The sequence below is a fragment of the Squalius cephalus genome (genome assembly GCF_949319135.1).
Source record: "Squalius cephalus genome assembly, chromosome: 24".
NCBI classification, from domain to species: domain Eukaryota; kingdom Metazoa; phylum Chordata; class Actinopteri; order Cypriniformes; family Leuciscidae; genus Squalius; species Squalius cephalus.
The window spans coordinates 920,345-940,075 of NC_137145.1; the positions used below are offsets into that span (position 1 = coordinate 920,345).

Consider the following 19,731-nt stretch of genomic DNA (forward strand, 5'->3'; position numbering starts at 1 on the left):
TCTAAGTTAGTTTTTTTCCATTTACGCTCTAAATTACGGGTTTCTCTCTTTAGAACACGCGTAGTATTGTTGTACCAGGGTGCTTTAATTTTCTCTCTGACCTTTTTTAATCTAATGGGTGCAACAATATCCAATGTTCCAGAGAGAATGGTGCTCATAGTGCTAGTTAATTCCTCAAGTTCATCTGTTTGTTTGGGTTCACTGAGCAGCTGAGACAGATCAGATAAGCAATTTGAAAAATTATCTATGGTGGATGGAAGGATTGTTCTGCCTGATCGATAACGCGGCGCAGCATGATATATTACAGGAGTACGTAATATGCAAGTTACCATGTAATGGTCAGTGACATCGTCACTTTGTGGAATGATATCTATATCGGTTGGATTGGTTCCATGTGATATAATTAAATCAAGTGTATGATTAAAATGATGAGTTGGTCCGGTAACGTTTTGCTTGACCCCAAAGGAGTTTAATAAATCTGTAAACGCAGCCCCTAACGCATCATTTGAATTATCTACGTGGATATTAAAGTCTCCAACAATTAATGCTTTATCGACATTAACTAATAGGTCTGAGAGAAAATCTGCAAACTCTTTTAGGAAATCAGCGTAAGGCCCAGGCGGTCTATATACGGTAGCCAAGGCTAAAGATAATAGGGATGTTAACGCTCCAATCAGACGGGGCTCATGCTTATAGGAGTATACTGATGGAGTAGACTCATTTAGACCGAAATAATCATTTGGTTTAAGCCAGGTTTCAGTAAGGCAAAGTACATCGAAGCTATTATCTGTGACTATTTCATTTACAATAACTGCCTTAGGTGTGAGTGATCTAATGTTTAGAAGACCTAGCTTTAGAAATTGTTTTTGATTACTAATAGCAATCAAAAACATTTATAGGTCGAAAGTTGAATGAACGAGTACTTATGTCCTTTCGAATTCTTACAGGTTGAGTTGTTGTTGCCCATAACACGCTAGCATTCTGCTAATGAACGCTGATTGGTCAGTGAAGGAGTGATTACGACCGAGATACCGCTCTTAAAGCTCTTCTAGCACGTGTATTTACAGCTGTGTCAGCTGTGTTGTGTGTTACCTGTGTCAGCTGTGTTGTGTGTTTACCTGTGTCAGCTGTGTTGTGTGTTACCTGTGTCAGCTGTGTTGTGTGTTTACCTGTGTCAGCTGTGTTGTGTGTTACCCTGTGTCAGCTGTGTTGTGTGTTACCTGTGTCAGCTGTGTTGTGTGTTTACCTGTGTCAGCTGTGTTGTGTGTTACCTGTGTCAGCTGTGTTGTGTGTTTACCTGTGTCAGCTCTGTTGTGTGTTTCCCTGTGTCAGCTGTGTTGTGTGTTACCTGTGTCAGCTGTGTTGTGTGTTTACCTGTGTCAGCTGTGTTGTGTGTTTGCCTGTGTCAGCTGTGTTGTGTGTTACCTGTGTCAGCTGTGTTGTGTGTTTACCTGTGTCAGCTGTGTTGTGTGTTTCCCTGTGTCAGCTGTGTTGTGTGTTACCTGTGTCAGCTGTGTTGTGTGTTTACCTGTGTCAGCTCTGTTGTGTGTTTCCCTGTGTCAGCTGTGTTGTGTGTTACCTGTGTCAGCTGTGTTGTGTGTTTACCTGTGTCAGCTGTGTTGTGTGTTTCCCTGTGTCAGCTGTGTTGTGTGTTTGCCTGTGTCAGCTGTGTTGTGTGTTTACCTGTGTCGGCTGTGTTGTGTGTTTCCCTGTGTCAGCTGTGTTGTGTGTTTGCCTGTGTCAGCTGTGTTGTGTGTTTACCTGTGTCGGCTGTGTTGTGTGTTTCCCTGTGTCAGCTGTGTTGTGTGTTTGCCTGTGTCAGCTCTGTTGTGTGTTTCCCTGTGTCAGCTGTGTTGTGTGTTTACCTGTGTCAGCTCTGTTGTGTGTTTCCCTGTGTCAGCTGTGTTGTGTGTTTACCTGTGTCAGCTCTGTTGTGTGTTTCCCTGTGTCAGCTGTGTTGTGTGTTTACCTGTGTCAGCTGTGTTGTGTGTTTACCTGTGTCGGCTGTGTTGTGTGTTACCTGTGTCGGCAGTGTTGTGTGTTACCTGTGTCGGCTGTGTTGTGTGTTTACCTGTGTCAGCTCTGTTGTGTGTTTACCTGTGTCAGCTGTGTTGTGTGTTTACCTGTGTCAGCTCTGTTGTGTGTTTACCTGTGTCAGCTGTGTTGTGTGTTTGCCTGTGTCAGCTGTGTTGTGTGTTTCCCTGTGTCGGCTGTGTTGTGTGTTTGCCTGTGTCAGCTGTGTTGTGTGTTTACCTGTGTCAGCTCTGTTGTGTGTTTGCCTGTGTCAGCTGTGTTGTGTGTTTACCTGTGTCAGCTCTGTTGTGTGTTTACCTGTGTCAGCTGTGTTGTGTGTTTACCTGTGTCAGCTGTGTTGTGTGTTTACCTGTGTCAGCTGTGTTGTGTGTTACCTGTGTTTACCTTTTGCTGCTATGTGAAAAAATCCAGCAAAATATGCCGGCGCGTTTGTCGACCCCAGAGGATTATCTTTAGCCTAACCATAAATTGTGATTAAAATATGTATGATCACTCACATCAAGACGCCGCTGCGGTGGTGGAGTCCATGCAGGAGGAGCAGCATTTGGCACTGCGTCGCTGTTCAGCGCGAGCTGTGTGGAGAAGCCCATGTCCACCTCTATTGCGTTGGAGAAGCAATCCCGTGTAAAATGCAGGTTGCACACTTGAGCTCCACTGGCGCCTAATTTCCAAGTCTGCTGGAAAGCTATGCAGTCCAACAGTGCCGTTGCAACCAGCAACACTACACCTACGTACCCTCCTGACCACTGTACTAAATACAGATAAATCTACGCTAACTTGAAGCTATCTGATGTAATACTATGCGTGGTAGCTTGTACCAAGGGCGTGGTGAGCTGGAACCCGCTTACGTCACGTAGTACCGCAAACATCCAATAGGAAAATTCAACTGCAGTAGCCACCGTTCAACCTGAGGAGGGCAGCACTCAGACGTTTTTACACCATATATTGTAGAATTAAAACACTTTATACCCAAATGTCAAAAAAGTTACTCGAATCAATGAACAGCACTAATAAAGCCCCATTCTACAGATCATTAACTAAAAAAAGTTAGTTTAGGGTTTAGTTACCCTTTAACAGGTTAGAGCTTTCACACTGCACGCGGTTGCAGTCCGTCGATCCGTTCCAGTTAACAAGTTATTTGTGACATGCAAGATTTATTGTATTAAAATTTAAATGCAAAAGAAAAGGCATGAGAGTCGGCTGTTTTTGTCAATTTTAAGTTTTATTTTAAAATGTTTGCAATTTTAATATAAGTACATGGTTAAATATTTTACCACTTGCTTGAGCAACTTAATATATAAATCTATATAGAAGTAATGCATTGAATAATACGTTGTTTAAATTGTGTTTAAATGTGGAAACGTCTATTAAAGTGTGTATATGTGTATAAAGAGAATCACAATGCTGACAAAACTTTTTTCTTAAATAAAAGTTGCTGATAACTTCTGGATTTGAAATACAAATAGTACGCCCCGAAGCGCGCACACACTGTCAAACAGCGCCAAACTGGATTTTTGCTGGGTCAGACCCGTCTGCTAGCGATGGAAAAATATGCACAAAACAAGCCACTGTTTTCATGAATACAAATAGAATACAAAAGACCCTCCCCTCAACAAAGAATAAAAAGACATGACCCTCCCCTATTTTCCTCCGGTGGTCCATTCCATAAACCGTCCCTTACCTGATTTAATGAACAGTAAATAACTGAGTGAATTAGCATGCTAAATTGACAGCCCTACTCTCAGAATATTGTTCCATTGTTCTGGCCTTTGTCTTCATGATGGTCTCGTTCACTCATTTGACACGGCTGTAGATCACAGACGCCTCTTCCACAGTCTGCACGCTTGATCGCCTAAAGAACATCAGATAAAACAACAGTCATGTTATGGATCAGATTGCATGATGATAAAAGTCATTAAACAATTCAGATGTTTCTGAAACATCAGTAGGACACAAAGTTATTAAGAAAAATTCCAGAATTAAAGAACTATAAATGCTCCTTTCATCAACATGAGGGCGAGTAGACGGCAGATGTTTTATTTCTGCGTGAACTGTCTCTTTAAGCTCGTTCTTCTCACCTCAGGACAGAATCAGGCTGAGCAATCCTGATATTGTCGTAGTGGCTTTCGTTCTCCTCTGCTCTCTTCGTCTGTTTGTTTCTGTGATGTTGGACAGTTGCGTACTGGATCTCCTCAGTCTCTCTGCATTCAGGAGCATTTGCGTCTCTTCTGGGTTTGCTGGAAGTAACACTGGCGTACTGAGCGTCATCACAATCGGCTGATTCAGAAACATGAACGTCTCTCCCTGTTACGGTAGAGCACAGATTGTCCTGAAACAGAAGAAAATTAAAGGGGTGGTTGATTATTATTTCACTTCTCTAACTTTAGTTAGTGTGTAATATTGCTGTTTGAGCATAAACAACATCTGCAAAGTTACGACGCTCAAAGTTCAAAGCAAAGGGAGATATTTACTTTAACAGAAATGTCTTTTTAAAGGGATAGTTCACTTTGAAATTAAATTTTGGTATGTTTTAGCTTACCTCAAGGGCATCCAAGATGTAGGTGTCTTTGTTTCCGCAGTAGTTTCAATTTTGATATTTTTAGGTCAAACCGTTCTTGTCTGTCAGTCATATAATGCAGGTCTGTGGTCACTGTCTCAAAGAGCATGCACAGAGTCCAAATTAAAACAATTCCCCATCGTCCAAATTAAACAATTCCCCATCGTAAGTACACATTGATGGCCTAAGACACGAAACGAGCGGTTTGTGTGAGAAAACGAACAGTATTTATAGTTTATGTGTACTTACTTGTGAAAAAAAGACACCTACATCTTGGATGCCCTTCAGGTAAGCTAAAACATACCAAAATTTAATTTCAAAGTGAACTATCCCTTTAAGGACTACAACAAACGGCTGGTAGGAACTACACAACCATAGGCGGAAATCGCGGGGGGGGTCGGGGGGGTCAGGACCCCCCCTATCTGAGGGTTGTCCCCTCCTAAATATATAATTAAAATATGTGTATTGTAAATAATATAATGATAGCCTATATACTTAAAATAATTGTTTAAGTAGTAAAACAATAAAAATGCAAACGGGGCAAATACAAATAAACGTTTTAAAATTTTGAGTCCCCCTCCCTTGCCTCAGTGCTTCGGTCCACTGCCCGCTCCCCTTTTACCTCATCACAAACAACTCCAATAAACTCCAGTAAGTCAAGGCTATTTTATTCACTTTAAACCTCGGATGAAGTGATTATTTTCTCTTTAATACAGAATATGCTGCGTCTGCATCATTAATAAATCATTGACATAAAATGTTATGATAACCAATGTACTTTTGTCACTGATGTAGTCCGCCTCGCTATGTTGGCGATTATAACCTTGTTTTATACAGTCTGTGCGTTTACCTAGATTGTTTAAAACCGTTTCCTCACACACACACCCATAGAGTGTACGCATACACCAAGTGTAGTCTTGTAGATTAGACAAGTGCGCATTTAGATTTTCACACTTTCATTGTGTGATTTAGTCAGTTTATATAATTGAATATAGTTAATCTAATATAATATCACACAAAGAGTGCAGTTTTTCTCCAGATATTAACATGATAATAAATGTTAATAAATTGATAATTGAAAAGTTTACTTTTAGACACCATATTGCCAACGAAAATAGTTAAAAACTAAGCCAAAGCACTGTATTTGCGTCTCTGAGAAACACTGAGGTATTTCCTTACTGAATTATGAATCAGCTTTTTGAACAAATCAGTTGAATCGCAATGACTCACTCATTAACAATGAATTGCTGCCACCTACTGGTGGTTTTAATTTCACATTTAAAGTATCTTTTCATGTTTTAAATAATTTTATATATCAATATTCAACGTTTTATGTTTTAAACAAAACATTATTTATGTCTGTGTAAAATCTAAATGCCATTTCAAATGCAACTTTTGTGTTCCTCTCCATTGCAAAGATTTTGTTGATACTTATTTAATTTGATTGGTAACAGCCCTATTGTGACTTATTATTATAATTTAATTTAATGTATGAAATTGACACAAAAGATGATGCATGCATATATTTAGGTTTAAAAATACATTTATAAAGGTAAAAATGCCAATGAAGGTAAAAATCTATTGAAACTTATTGGAAAAATTATTTCTGCCACTGCTGTGAACTGAACCGCCACACAGAATATGAAGAATATCAAAAACTTTTGGAGTCGGCTGTCCTCGGCAGTCCTAAACATGCCACGTTACCAGCACAATAACACACTCCGCAAAATATTGTCTAATTATCGTTATTGATAAAATCCCTGAAAATATAGAGATCTTTTTTTTTTGTCAATTTCGCACACCAATGAAGAATATTTTGGTCAATTTAGTCAGCTTTTTCAATGAACCAGAGAGAAACTTTGAGAAGAAGGATAATGGAACGGTCTAGCTACACTAATAATAGCAGTAAGGCTTTCCTCTGTGTACACACATATCCATAGAAAGTACAATTTTGCCTGTATTATTGGTGTCCCCTTCAAAAAATTGCTCGTGAGGAATGTTATGTTTATTGTCCCCCCCCAACATTTAGATGAAATTTACGCCCCTGTACACAACATTCCTCCAGGGTTAGTGACATCACCAACCCTGAAATGTACATAAACCCCGCCCTTGGAACACGATTTATAGATTATCATGACAGAATATGCTAATCAATGACTAGAAGATAACTACACATCAGCTACAATAATTCATCAACTAATCATTCAGAAATGTCCTGTTGCTTCTACATGTTGTCACTTCTTCTCGAGTCTCTCCATCATTGTCTGACTCCGGTTTAAACATAAAAGGCTAGAAGTTTTTAAATTTTCAGTGAATGTGTGTGTGAGGTAAAAGGACAGGAGCTCTTGAAGCTCCACCCCCTGTGCCGGGAGCTGCAGCTCATTTGCATTTAAAGGGACAGACACAAAACGGTGCGCTTATGCTCACCCTCAACAGTGACAATTTTAACATGCTATATAGAAATATCTGTGGGGTATTTTGAGCTAAAACTTCACACACACACACACACACACACACTCTGTGGACATCAGAGACATTTATTTTACATCTTGTGAAAAGGGCATTATACCACCCCTTTAAATATTTATTATTCACATTTAAGGGCTGTTCACACAGAACACGTTTTTCCATTTCAGTGCTCGACTTTCCATTGTTTTTCTATGTAAACTCGTGCTAGACGGACGTGTTTGACTGTTATAAACACAGAACTCAAAGTAAAAGGCGGTAAACTTTATTTGGGTTTTTTGTCTCTCGTTCCACTGACTTGTCTCTCACATTCTGTGTGAACGGCCCCGTCTAACTAGACTATTCACATGTTGTGTCCGGGAAAATTTACCTGTTTTTCGGTGAGGTCTTCAGCTTTAGCAACTCTTCGTTTTCTCCTGATTTAAAAGACATTAAACTTGTAAGCTGCATTTTAAAGATTAATTACTAATCACATCACATGAGGAATTTACACCTGCACAAGTCTGAAAGAGAATTGCATTCACTCACTGTAATTGAGAATGATTTTAATCAAACTTACATTATAAACAGAATGATGATGATGATGATGATGAAGAGTCCTGAACACGCCACAGTGATCCCCAACCCGACGAGCCAGCCTTGACCACGATGAGCTGATAGATGAAGAATTTGAGTTCAGATTAACTCTCAAAGCTGCATAACTGTCTTGAACTTTTTATAAAATAAAACCTTCATCTGTGACAGATACAGCGTCTGATCTCTGAGATGATGATTTGTGAGATGTTGATTCCCACTCTGTATTAGGGCTGGGAATCTCTAGGCATCTCACGATTCGATTCGATCGCGATTCTGAGGACTGCGATGATAAAACGATTATCGATGCGTCTTTTTTTTTTCTATACAGATTTTATTTTTTCTCACTGTGTGACTACTTGGTACTTTTAAAACAAAGTATTTGTAATGATCCATAATGAATTTACTTTCAATATATTTTATTAATTAAACAAATGGAAGTGATTTGGCAATAAATGTTGCGATGGAGTTTGTAATTGGCTTTGCCTTTTCCGAGTTGGGTGAAAGCTTTTAAGGTTGTCCTGGTTTTAACATCAGTGCTGTGTGGGTTATAATAGAATTTGAATGCTTCCAATTAGATCTCGCTGCGATATTATTAATTCTGCTGTGAATTCGAACACTTTCTCACTGGATCTCCCAGCGCTGTGTAATAACAGTGTCGCGTGATTAAGATCGACCCACGAGTAAAGCTGTTCTAAACTCGCGCTGCGCTAAACGGTCCGCGCGCCACAGCTCAAACGAATAGCGCAGTTTCGTTTCACTTTCGTTTCGTTTGCCGTTTGATGTTTCTCGTATGTAACAGAAGTTGCGGCTCTTATCAACTGGACAACGACTTCTTGTCGCCATTTGGTTGCAGTCTGGATCTCTACTTGCATAAAGTTAGGCTCTTGTCCAGGTCCTTTTCCCCTTTAACTTCATAAAGCCAAAGTTACGCTATTTTAACGCAGAGGGTGCCGGTCGGATTTCTCGCTCCACCATCACGCGTCTCTGTTATGCGCACACCACAGACTGTCCGGGCACCTTTGCGTTCTGTCAATATTAGGCTACGTTATCAATTAACATTTAGAAAATCGATTTTTGACAATTGTGATTCGATTCCGCATCGCGATGCATCTAAGAATCGAGAAGAATCTAAGAATTATCAGATATATATATTTTTAAAATCTTATTACACATTTTTAAAATTACTAATATGGACTGACTTTATCAAAACAGAAAATTTGCATCTTATGTTTTATCATGAACTCACACATGACGTTTGTGACGTTTGTGACGTTTAAAGTCACAGCATCAGAGTATTTCTCTCCATGTTCATTGCTGGCCTTGCACTTGTATTCTCCACTGTCATTAGAGCTGATATTTGAGATGCTGAAGATTCTTCCAGATCCTACAAGCGTTCCTCCTTTAATCCAGCTGATTTCTGCAGGAGGGTTTGAGTCACTGCTGCACTTCAGAGTCACTGAATCTCCCTCCACTATTGCACCAGATGGACTGATGGAGATCACAGCATTCCCTGGAGGATCTACAGGAGAAATATATAGCATCACCCGTCACTCACCCCACCAAACACTTCTATTTCTGATCTTACATACAGAAGATACGGGCAGAATTTAGCATAAACAACATGAATCCATGGATCCTTGTGTCAACAGGTCATGTCACTTATTAGGAAATATCCAAAATGAAAAAAACAGTACTTTTGTGTGTGTGTGGTAGTCAGTAACTACAGGGGAGGATTAAGCCGTCTCACCCCCTGGAGAAATTTGATATCAGGGGGTGCTTCCCCACCGAATTTGTCTCAGCGGGACTCGCCAGGGGGAGCTGAGACATGTTCACCAGTTCCGGGAACCACGGCTGATTGGGCCACTTGGGCGCTACCAGAATCAACGCACATCTCTCTTCCCTGATCTTTTGCAGCACTAGCGGCATTATTTTGACCGGGTGAGATGCATACTTCCGCCCCTTGGCCCAGCGGCTCGACAGCGCGTCCCCTCCCAGAGGAGCCGTTGTCAATAAGAAGTACAGCGGGCAATGGGCGTTCTCCTCTGAAGCAAAGAGGTCGATCTCCGCCTCGCCGAAGAGATTCCAGATCATATTTATAGTTTGAGGGTGTAGTCTCCACTCTCCGTACACAATGCCATTGTGAAGAAGGACTTGCTGTAACGGGGATCAGCCAATCAGCGGCTTTGTTTCGGGGTCACCGAGAGAATGCAGTTTTCGCGCCGTCAGTTTTTAGTTTCGTTTTGAGTTAGTCGTGAGATTGGCCGGAAAGCGCATCGTAGATGTTTCTGAGGTGAATAGTTGTCGTCCGTGTCGCTGTCTGTGCATGTGTGCGTTCAGAGACATGTGAGTACCCTGGTGGAAATGTTAACGTATGTGTATTTCTGTGCCTTAGGTTGTTAACAGAGTCTATTTTGAGATACTCCATTGGAATGTAGTATGTTAGCATAAAGTTCGCTAGCATCATGCTAATGCCTAGTATTATTAGTTTTATATAAATATTGTGCTTATGTGTGTGCTCACCTGACTCTGTTTAGTTATTATTTGAGTGGTTGAGTAGTAGAGAACTATGTTTTTTTGGGTTGATAGTATTAAGAACTAGCAGTATGAAAGCTGTTCTTTAATTCAATAAGAAGATAATGTGTGTTACCTGGTCTTTTTTATTTGGTTATTTGATATGTATAAGCAGCTAGAGCTACTTAAAGGGAAAGGTATAATAATTACAATTTATTAGCTTTTCTAATTGAATTATGTCAGCACTGTTGTTTAATTGTATGCTGATATTTTCTTTTCTTTTATTGTTTATTGTAGAACCACATACTGTACGTTCATGACGACAGATAATCCTCTGCTGACTATCAATAAACCCACTGAAGAGATTCAAAGCATCCAATTGCATTCTTATCGATGCACCACAGTGGTCACTTATCCCCAACTAGCTATGCAGTCCTATCAAGTCATCATTACAAATTGGTCCTTCGAGCCGGATATTGTGTGTGACCGCTGTGCGTGAGGATGTTCCCATATGCGAGGGAGGAGGCAACGCCACTTCCTGATACCCGCCCGAGACGTCAGATACGTCCGCCAACCTGGTTTGCTGACTATGAAGTCTCCCTGCCTGTTGTGGAGAGACCCCCCCAGGCTGCAGCACTCTCCCCACAGCCCCACCATCAGATGCAGGAGCCCTACTACGGTGGTGACAGGATCGATCAGCTGTTAGCGCGCACCTCCCAGCTCTATGATCAGTGGAACCAGACTGGTGCTCGCCCTAAGTATCCCAGAGAGTCAGTGTTCTCGGGACCCCATTATCAGAGCACCCCAGACCCACTGTCTCACAGAGTAAACCCAGGGGCTTCACCTGAAATATTAGATGAGCTGCAAAAGATTAGGGAGGATAATCGGAGGCTTCAACTTATTGTAATGGAGATGCAAACACAGCTTAGTTCAAGCAGAGGCCCAGATCCAGCACACCACACTGCCCTCTCCCCTGCGGAGTACAGCCCGCACGCTCAGTCGGGAGTGCTCGCCGCGGCCATTAGCCCACCAAGGCTCACATCACAGGCTACGGTCCATAACACATTAGCACCTGTGCAGGTACCCAGTGAAGTAGAAGTGGACGATGAAGACTGACCCCTTCCCCCCCCTCCAGTGGCAGATGAGGAGAATAAGCCACAGCTATCCACTACCACACTGCCCACAGAGTTAGTGGCAGAGCTCATGACATGCCTTAAGAAGATGGGGATCACTCAAGAGCAGCTTCCTGAAATGCCGGCATTTGGTAACGATAATCGGGTTGCATCTGGTCAGATGGGGAGGTCACACCAGCCAACGGATCCGCAAGTCCGTCCACGTATATCACCCCACTTAATTCCTCCTGAGCCAGGCGCAGCTGATGAACAGAGACACGAGGACTTTCACTCCCGCCGAGCTACAGAGTACATATATCGGGGTCCTCAACCCACCATCCCAGATTTTAGTAGAGGGGACCCACGTGAGTTTGCTAGGCTAAAGACCTCCCTTGAAAATCTCCTCCCCCACGATGCTACGGAGAGGTTTAAATACCAGATTTTAGTTGATCATCTCAAATTTGAAGAAGCGCTCCTCATCGCAGATTCATACACCAACTCTACTCAACCCTACACCGACACTATGGTCTCCTTAACAGAGCATTATGGGCAACCTCACCAGTTAGCATTAAGGCGCATCACAGACCTGATGGAGGCGCCTAACATCCGTAGCCAGGACATCACTGCCTTTAAAGGATTTGCTCTCAGAGTGAGAGCCTTAGTTGGCATGCTCGACCAGCTTGGAGAGAAAGGTCATATTGAGCTTCAGTGTGGGTCTCATGTCACTAGGCTTATGTCCAAGCTTCCACAAGACCTGCGGTCTGGGTTTATGAGATACCTACATCCCCTTAGCATCCGTGTCCCTACGCTGTTAGACTTCGCCCGCTGGCTGGAGTTTGAGCTACAGATTCAGGAGTATGGATATGAGTCTCGACCTAGAGAGAACCCAGACGGTAAGAGGGATAGACGGAAGGACTCAAAGTTTGGCAGGCTAACCACAGTCCTCCATGGAGCTGAACAATCTTTAAGTTGCCCGACTGTCCCAGTAGTCTCATCTACCAGTGCCAATCCACAAGGCAAAGTCGCCTTACCATGCCCATACTGTACCAACGCCCTGCATTACCTGAACCAGTGCACTAAATTCAGCCAGTTAACAACTGAGCAGCGGAGAGATTGGGTTAAAAAGAACAGGTGGTGCTGGCGTTGTGGTCGTTGTCACCAGGCCGCACAGTGCAAACTAAAGGCAAGGTGCAAGAATTGTGATGGCAGACATCTGGAAGCTCTCCACGACCTTAACATTAGACCAGCCATAGCGACACCAGCTACAGAGAACACATCATGCTTAGTGAGTACTGCCAATGAAGTTCTCTATCTGGATAGGCCGTCCGGCAGCAGTCAGGTGCTCCTGAAGGTGACAAAGGTTGTGCTACATAATGGAGAGCAGGCCTTGGAGACCTACGCAATACTGGATGACGGGTCAGAGCGGACTATGCTACTTCCAGCCGCTGCTAAGGAGCTCAAACTTAAAGGGGAGCCAGAGAACCTTGCTTTGAGGACTGTGCGCCAGGATCTTAGAGTTTTGCATGGAATGTCTGTCTCCTTCTCCATTTCTCCTGCCAGGCACCCCCAAAAGACTTACAGGATCCGGAGAGCCTTTACTGCCGATCAGCTGGGGCTGGCAGAGCATTCACAACCGGTGAAGACACTCCAGCGCAAATATAAGCACCTGAGAGGACTTCCCTTGCAAACACTGGAATGCGTTCACCCCATGGTCCTCATTGGGTCAGACTATACGCACCTGATCACCCCAGTAGAGCCGGTTCGTATAGGTCCGCCTGGAGGACCAGCTGCTGTAAAGACCAAGTTGGGCTGGACTATTCAGGGCCCAACCAAAATCATCCGACAGCATCTTCAGCCACAGCAGTGTCTGCATATATCCACACAGTCACCCTCTGCAGAGCTCCTTTATCACGTGGAGAAGCTATGGAAAATGGACGTATTGCCTTACAGGAGTGAGAAGCTAGTGATTCGCTCAAAGCAAGATCAAGAGGCAGTTCGCATGCTGGAAACCAGGACAGTGAGGGTGGAAGTTGACGGAGTCCATCGCTACGCCACCCCCTTGCTTCGTGTTAATAACATGCCGCGTCTCCACGCCCCCAAAGATGCTGTACTGGCGAGTCTGCGGAGCACTGAGAGACGTCTGATGAAAGACCCAACACGAGCATCAGCCTATGCAGCAGAGATCCTGAAATTGGAACAGGCGGGGTACGTGGAAAAGGTAGCAGAGGAAGAGCTGGATACGTCGAGAGAGTCTTGGTTTATACCTCACCACATGGTGAGTCATAATGGAAAAAACAGACTCGTATTTAACTGCTCCTTCGCCTACAAGGGCTACAACCTAAATGAGCTTCTACTACCAGGCCCCACATTGACCTCCAGCCTGCTAGGTGTCCTGCTGAGATTCAGGGAGCATTCTGTTGCTTTAAGCAGTGACATAAAAGGCATGTTCCATCAGATCAGGTTGCTGCCAGAAGACAGATCCCTGCTTCGTTTCGTGTGGAGGGACATGAACAAAGAGGCGCCACCCGGCGTCTATGAGTGGCAGGTCCTCCCCTTCGGAACAACATGTAGCCCCTGCTGTGCAACGTTTGCACTGCAAAAGCATGTGACAGACCACAGCCAGCTAGAGGAGGATGTCCGGGTGGCCATCGAGCGTTACTTTTATGTGGATAACCACTTACAGAGCCTCTCCTCCTCTGCAGCAGCAAGACAGCTGGTTGACAAATTGAAGATGTTGTTAGCCTCAGGGGGGTTTGAGCTGCGTCAGTGGGCTAGTAATGTCCCCGAAGTTATCAGTCACCTTCCTAAAGGGGCAAGATCCCAGAGCAGTGAGTTATGGCTCACAGAGTCAATGGAGGATCCACAGGAGCTTGCACTTGGACTCCGATGGCTTTGCGCCTCGGACACTCTGGCCTACAAGTGCAACATCACTGACCGTCCCACACCGACTATGAGGAACATCTATAGTACACTGGCACGGCTTTTCGATCCGCTAGGCTTTCTCGTTCCCTTCGCCACGCGGGCCAAAGTCATTGTGCAGCACCTATGGAACAAAGAGAGAGAGTGGGATGACCCGTCGCTGCCAGATGATGCCCTCAAGGCCTGGTTAACTTGGGAGAATGAGCTGCAACACCTTCCAGAGATTGTCTTGCCACGGTGCTACTCAAGTCCCCCTCTGGACCACCCCAGTTCTATCAGAAGCCTCCATATATTCTGTGACGCATCTGAAAAAGCTTACGGTTCAGTTGCGTACCTTCGTACGGAGGGTTCAGGTGGTGAGGTGGAGGTGGCTTTTCTGACTGCACGGTCGAGAGTGGCCCCCAAGCGCCAGCAGTCGATACCGCGATTAGAGCTATGTGCAGCGGTGACCGGAGCTCAGTTAGCAGTGCTGTTGCAGCGTGAACTTACCCTGGTACTTCATGAAGTGGTGCTCTGGACAGACTCCACCACCGTTCTCACGTGGCTTCAGTCAGACGCTTGCAGGTTTAAGGTGTTTGTGGGCACCAGAGTCGCTGAGATCCAGGAGCTGACTGAGGCCCAAGTATGGAGGTACGTGGATTCTGCGAATAATCCCGCAGATGACATTACGCGCGGGAAGACCCTAAGGGAGCTGGCAGGGGAGAGCCGGTGGAATCACGGCCCAGCATTTTTACACCTGTCACCTAAGCATTGGCCTGCTAAGCCAAAGGCTGAGCAGTTGGATGCCACAGAGCTTCGCAAGGCTACATTTTGCGGCTCCATCACCACCGCTACTCTTCTGCCCTTACTTGATGCCAGCCAATTCAATGGTTTCAGGGACATGATAGAGGCAGTGGTGAGGTCCCGCCATGGGGCGGCAGGTAGTCAGTCAACGCCATCTGCACAAGACTATAGAGATGTTGAGATAGACCTACTGAGACGAGTTCAGGTAGACTGCTTCGAGGAGGACTATCAACACCTTTCAGAAAGGAAACCTGTCCCTTCCACCAGCCGTTTGATTACATTAGCTCCTGAATTCGATGATCGACTGAAGCTGATTCGAGTTGGAGGCAGATTGCGTCGCAGTGACTTGCTGGACACAGAAGCCATTCATCCCATAGTTCTGGACCCAGCTCACCAGGTGACTAAACTCATCATTCAAGATGCTGACCGAGACCTTCATCATCCAGGCTCAGAGCGACTATTCGCAGAACTTCGCCGACGATACTGGATCCTTCGTGGAAGAGAAGCTGTGAAGCGGCACCAGTACTCCTGCCCTGATTGTCGGAGATGGAGAGCGAAGCCTGCAGTGCCACAAATGGCAGACTTACCTCTCGCCCGCCTGCGGTTGATGAAGCCTCCATTTTTCTCTACAGGGATGGATTGTTTCGGGCCCTTCATGGTCAAAATCGGACGGCGTAATGAGAAGCGTTGGGGTATCCTATTTAAGTGCCTTACTACCCGAACTGTCCACATAGACGTCCTGAATAGTCTAGACCAGGATTCCTTCCTGATGGCCCTCCGCAGATTTATCTCACGCAGGGGAAAACCAGCGGAGCTTCTGTCGGATCAGGGCACGAATTTCAGAGGAGGTGAGAGGGAAATCCACGAGTCTTTCAAGGCGCTGCACCCCACTTTACAGGCAGAACTGGCCAAACATCAGATCCAGTTTAGATTTAACCCTCCAAGTGCGCCTCACTTTGGTGGTGCATGGGAGAGGGAAATTAAATCCATCAAAGCTGCCCTGTATGCTACAATCCAGATGCAGACTGTGACAGAAGAAGTCCTGCGCACGGTTCTGATCGAGATCGAGGGCATCCTAAACTCTAAGCCCTTGGGGTATGTGTCCAGTGACGTCGCGGACCCTGACCCAGTAACCCCCAATCTGCTCGTGATGGGGCGGCCCGACCCATCGCTGCCCCAGGTGTTGTATCCGGAGTCCGAGCTGTTGAGCCGCCGCCGCTGGAGGCATACGCAGGTCCTTGCTGACCAATTTTGGAGGACATTTATCAGGCACTATCTGCCGGCCCTGCAGACGCGCACCAAGTGGCAGAAAGAAGTTGCCCCATTACAACCTGGTACTGTCGCCATGATCATTGATCCGCAGCTCCCGAGGGCGCTCTGGCCTATTGGTCGCATCACAAAGGTTATCCCAGGTGCAGATGGGAGGATAAGGACACCGGAGATCCAGGTGAATGACAGGAACTACACCAGGCCAGTTGCCCGTCTTGTTCAACTTCCTGCCATACCTGAGACAGCACCTGAGACCACCAGTCCTTCTATGGGAAAGCAAATTTGACTGTGCAAATTTGGGGGCGGCTGTGAAGAAGGACTTGCTGTAACGGGGATCAGCCAATCAGCGGCTTTGTTTCGGGGTCACCGAGAGAATGCAGTTTTCGCGCCGTCAGTTTTTAGTTTCGTTTTGAGTTAGTCGTGAGATTGGCCGGAAAGCGCATCGTAGATGTTTCTGAGGTGAATAGTTGTCGTCCGTGTCGCTGTCTGTGCATGTGTGCGTTCAGAGACATGTGAGTACCCTGGTGGAAATGTTAACGTATGTGTATTTCTGTGCCTTAGGTTGTTAACAGAGTCTATTTTGAGATACTCCATTGGAATGTAGTATGTTAGCATAAAGTTCGCTAGCATCATGCTAATGCCTAGTATTATTAGTTTTATATAAATATTGTGCTTATGTGTGTGCTCACCTGACTCTGTTTAGTTATTATTTGAGTGGTTGAGTAGTAGAGAACTATGTTTTTTTGGGTTGATAGTATTAAGAACTAGCAGTATGAAAGCTGTTCTTTAATTCAATAAGAAGATAATGTGTGTTACCTGGTCTTTTTTATTTGGTTATTTGATATGTATAAGCAGCTAGAGCTACTTAAAGGGAAAGGTATAATAATTACAATTTATTAGCTTTTCTAATTGAATTATGTCAGCACTGTTGTTTAATTGTATGCTGATATTTTATTTTCTTTTATTGTTTATTGTAGAACCACATACTGTACGTTCATGACGACAGATAATCCTCTGCTGACTATCAATAAACCCACTGAAGAGATTCAAAGCATCCAATTGCATTCTTATCGATGCACCACAGTGGTCACTTATCCCCAACTAGCTATACAGTCCTATCAAGTCATCATTACAGCCATCCCTGGATAGCATGTCCGCGCCGCAATTCAAACTGCCCGGTACATGTACTGTTCGGATCGAAAGAAGTACCCGATCCGTCCATGAGAGCACCTTCCTCGCTAAGCCCTGCAGGGATCGCACTCGGTTTTGCAACCAGTGCTGCAGTGGTCTCATGTGCAGCAAGCCCAGTCTGCAGACGGAGGCTGTGGCTGCCATCAGACCCAGTAGCCTCTGAAATGTTTTCAAGGGGATGGCTCTGCCTTGAATGAAGAGGGCTAGTGTATTGTGAATGGACTGGATCTGGACTGTATCATCGTGCGCGAGTCCAGAACCATACCCAGGAATGTAATCGACTGACACGGCTGAAGTGTGCTCTTCTGTATGTTCACAGACAGTCCCAGGCATGTCAAATGGGCGAGGAGCCTGCGTCTGTGTTCCTCAAGAGCGCATCTCGTTTGAGCGATGACTAGCCAGTTGTCGAGATAGTTCAGAACGCACCTTCCACTGAGCTTCAGGGGTGCGAGCGCTGCATTCATGCACATTGTAAACACGCGGGGGCCAGAGCCAGCCCGAACGGCAAGACTTTGAATTGGTATGCGACACCTTCGAATGCAAAACGCTATCTGATGCGGGGCTATCTGAATGTGAAAATACGCATCCTTCAGATCCACTGCAATGAAGTAGTCCTCGGGCTGGATATGCGTGAGGATTTGCTTCACCATAATCATCTTGAACGTGCATTTCGCAAGCACTTTGTTCAGTAATCTCAGATCCAAGATGGGGCGCACACCTCCGTCCTTTTTCGGGACTACAAAATAACGGCTGTAAAACCCACAATTTCTGTGTTCCCTGGGCACTATCTCTACTTCTGCCCGTTGGAGGGAGGAGATTTCTGCCCGTAGCAGCGGAGCGCTCTGTTCAGATACCTCTGACATAATCACGCCGCCGGGGCGGGATGGTCTGCGAGTGAACTGAAGCGTATAGCCGCGTTTTACAGTGTTGATTACCCAATCTGACGCCGCTGGGAGCGCCGACCACACGCTCAGGTGACTCGACAGAGGGGGCATTACTGCATGCTGGCGGAGAAGCATTGACAGCTATATGAATGGCCAGTGACTCGTCCACGGCTCTTTGCACGGGGACACACATAGTCACATCCTCGGGTTAGAGGAGGAGAGGTTTCGCTTATGTCACAGGTAATAGTTAGGGGAGGAAAAGAGCTCTTTTGCTGAGACATGTAATGCTTTTTGTTTATTGAAACAGAACACAGCGGTTTCATAATATTTACACAAACATTCTCAGCTTTCTCTGTTGGTAGCCGAGGGAACTCTGAGCTGGAACAAGATCTTTTCGCTGCAGGTCCTGGCACGAACATCAGGAACGCTGCTCCTTGTCTGCCGGTCACCCTTGGCTGCTGGAAGCTGGTTTCGCGACGAAGCGGCAGTTCAGGCTCGCGGCGCTCTCTCGCGCTCTGGGACGCGCGCCTAGTGTATCCAGCTGAACGCTGAGCTGAGGACGATCTAGACCTTGCTCTAGGGGGGGGCTTGAGACCATTTTGGTTGAAGATGCGGCATCATTTTAGACTGTTTCAAGGTCTCGGCGTATTTCTCCAAAAAAGCCTCAACCGATATGCCTAAAAGACCCAGCGGGCTTACCAGGGGCGTCCAGGAGCTGCTGCTTCTCTGCATCGCGCTTCTTGGTCAGCATCAGCCACCGATTCCCTGGGTGACCTTTTTAGAGGAGCCAGAGCCAGATCCGCCGCCGTGCGCAGCTTCCTGAGGGACTCAGGGTCCGGGCCTTCCTCGTCCAGGGACCCTAAGAGTCGAGTTTGGAAGATCTGCAGGATTGCCATCGTGTGGAGGGCAGATGCTGCATGTCCAGCCGAAATATATGCCTTCTCAGCGATGTGGGCAGTGGCTCGACATGGCTTTGAAGGTAATGAGACGGTTTTCCATCCAGGAGAAGGACACAGGTGGGCCGCGACAGCGTCCTTGACGGGAGGCGGTCGAGTGTAACCCAATTTCCCCGCCCCGTCCACTGTCGTCAGCAGCTGGGTACCCTGTGCATGGGCTCGGGCTGAGTGAGGGGAGCGCCATGACCGGGTGAGCTCCTCGTGGAGATGAGGGAAAAACGTCCTCACCATATCCGAAAGAGACAATTTCCCGCGCTTCCTTCGGAGGGCTGTAACTAGCCTCAGCGTAGAGAGGTTCTGACACGTGAGGGCGGCGTGGGCGTTGGGCCGACGCTAACTCCTCAACAGAGTCCATTGACGGAGCTTTCTGCAGTCTCCCGGTCCGCGGCTCGACGGCGGAGAGGCAGGAGTCATAAGGCCACCGCTACGGGTAACGGCCAGCCTTGTGCGAAGGATCTTGATGGGAAGTTCCT

General features: G+C 45.7%; 1 protein-coding gene across 1 annotated transcript in view; it reads right to left on the reverse strand.

The window, feature by feature from the left end:
- Positions 1-3,242: 3,242 nt before the first annotated feature.
- LOC307152455 (B-cell receptor CD22-like) overlaps positions 3,243-19,731 on the reverse strand; it is a 19,092-nt gene continuing 2,603 nt past the window's right edge. The window contains exons 5-9 of the mRNA XM_079861132.1: positions 8,880-9,152; positions 7,617-7,710; positions 7,428-7,473; positions 4,113-4,363; positions 3,243-3,886 (exon numbers count right to left, since the gene is read on the reverse strand). Of these exons, the coding sequence (XP_079717258.1) occupies positions 3,829-3,886; positions 4,113-4,363; positions 7,428-7,473; positions 7,617-7,710; positions 8,880-9,152 (722 nt within the window). The 3' untranslated portion in view covers positions 3,243-3,828. The remainder of the gene's footprint in view (positions 3,887-4,112; positions 4,364-7,427; positions 7,474-7,616; positions 7,711-8,879; positions 9,153-19,731) is intronic.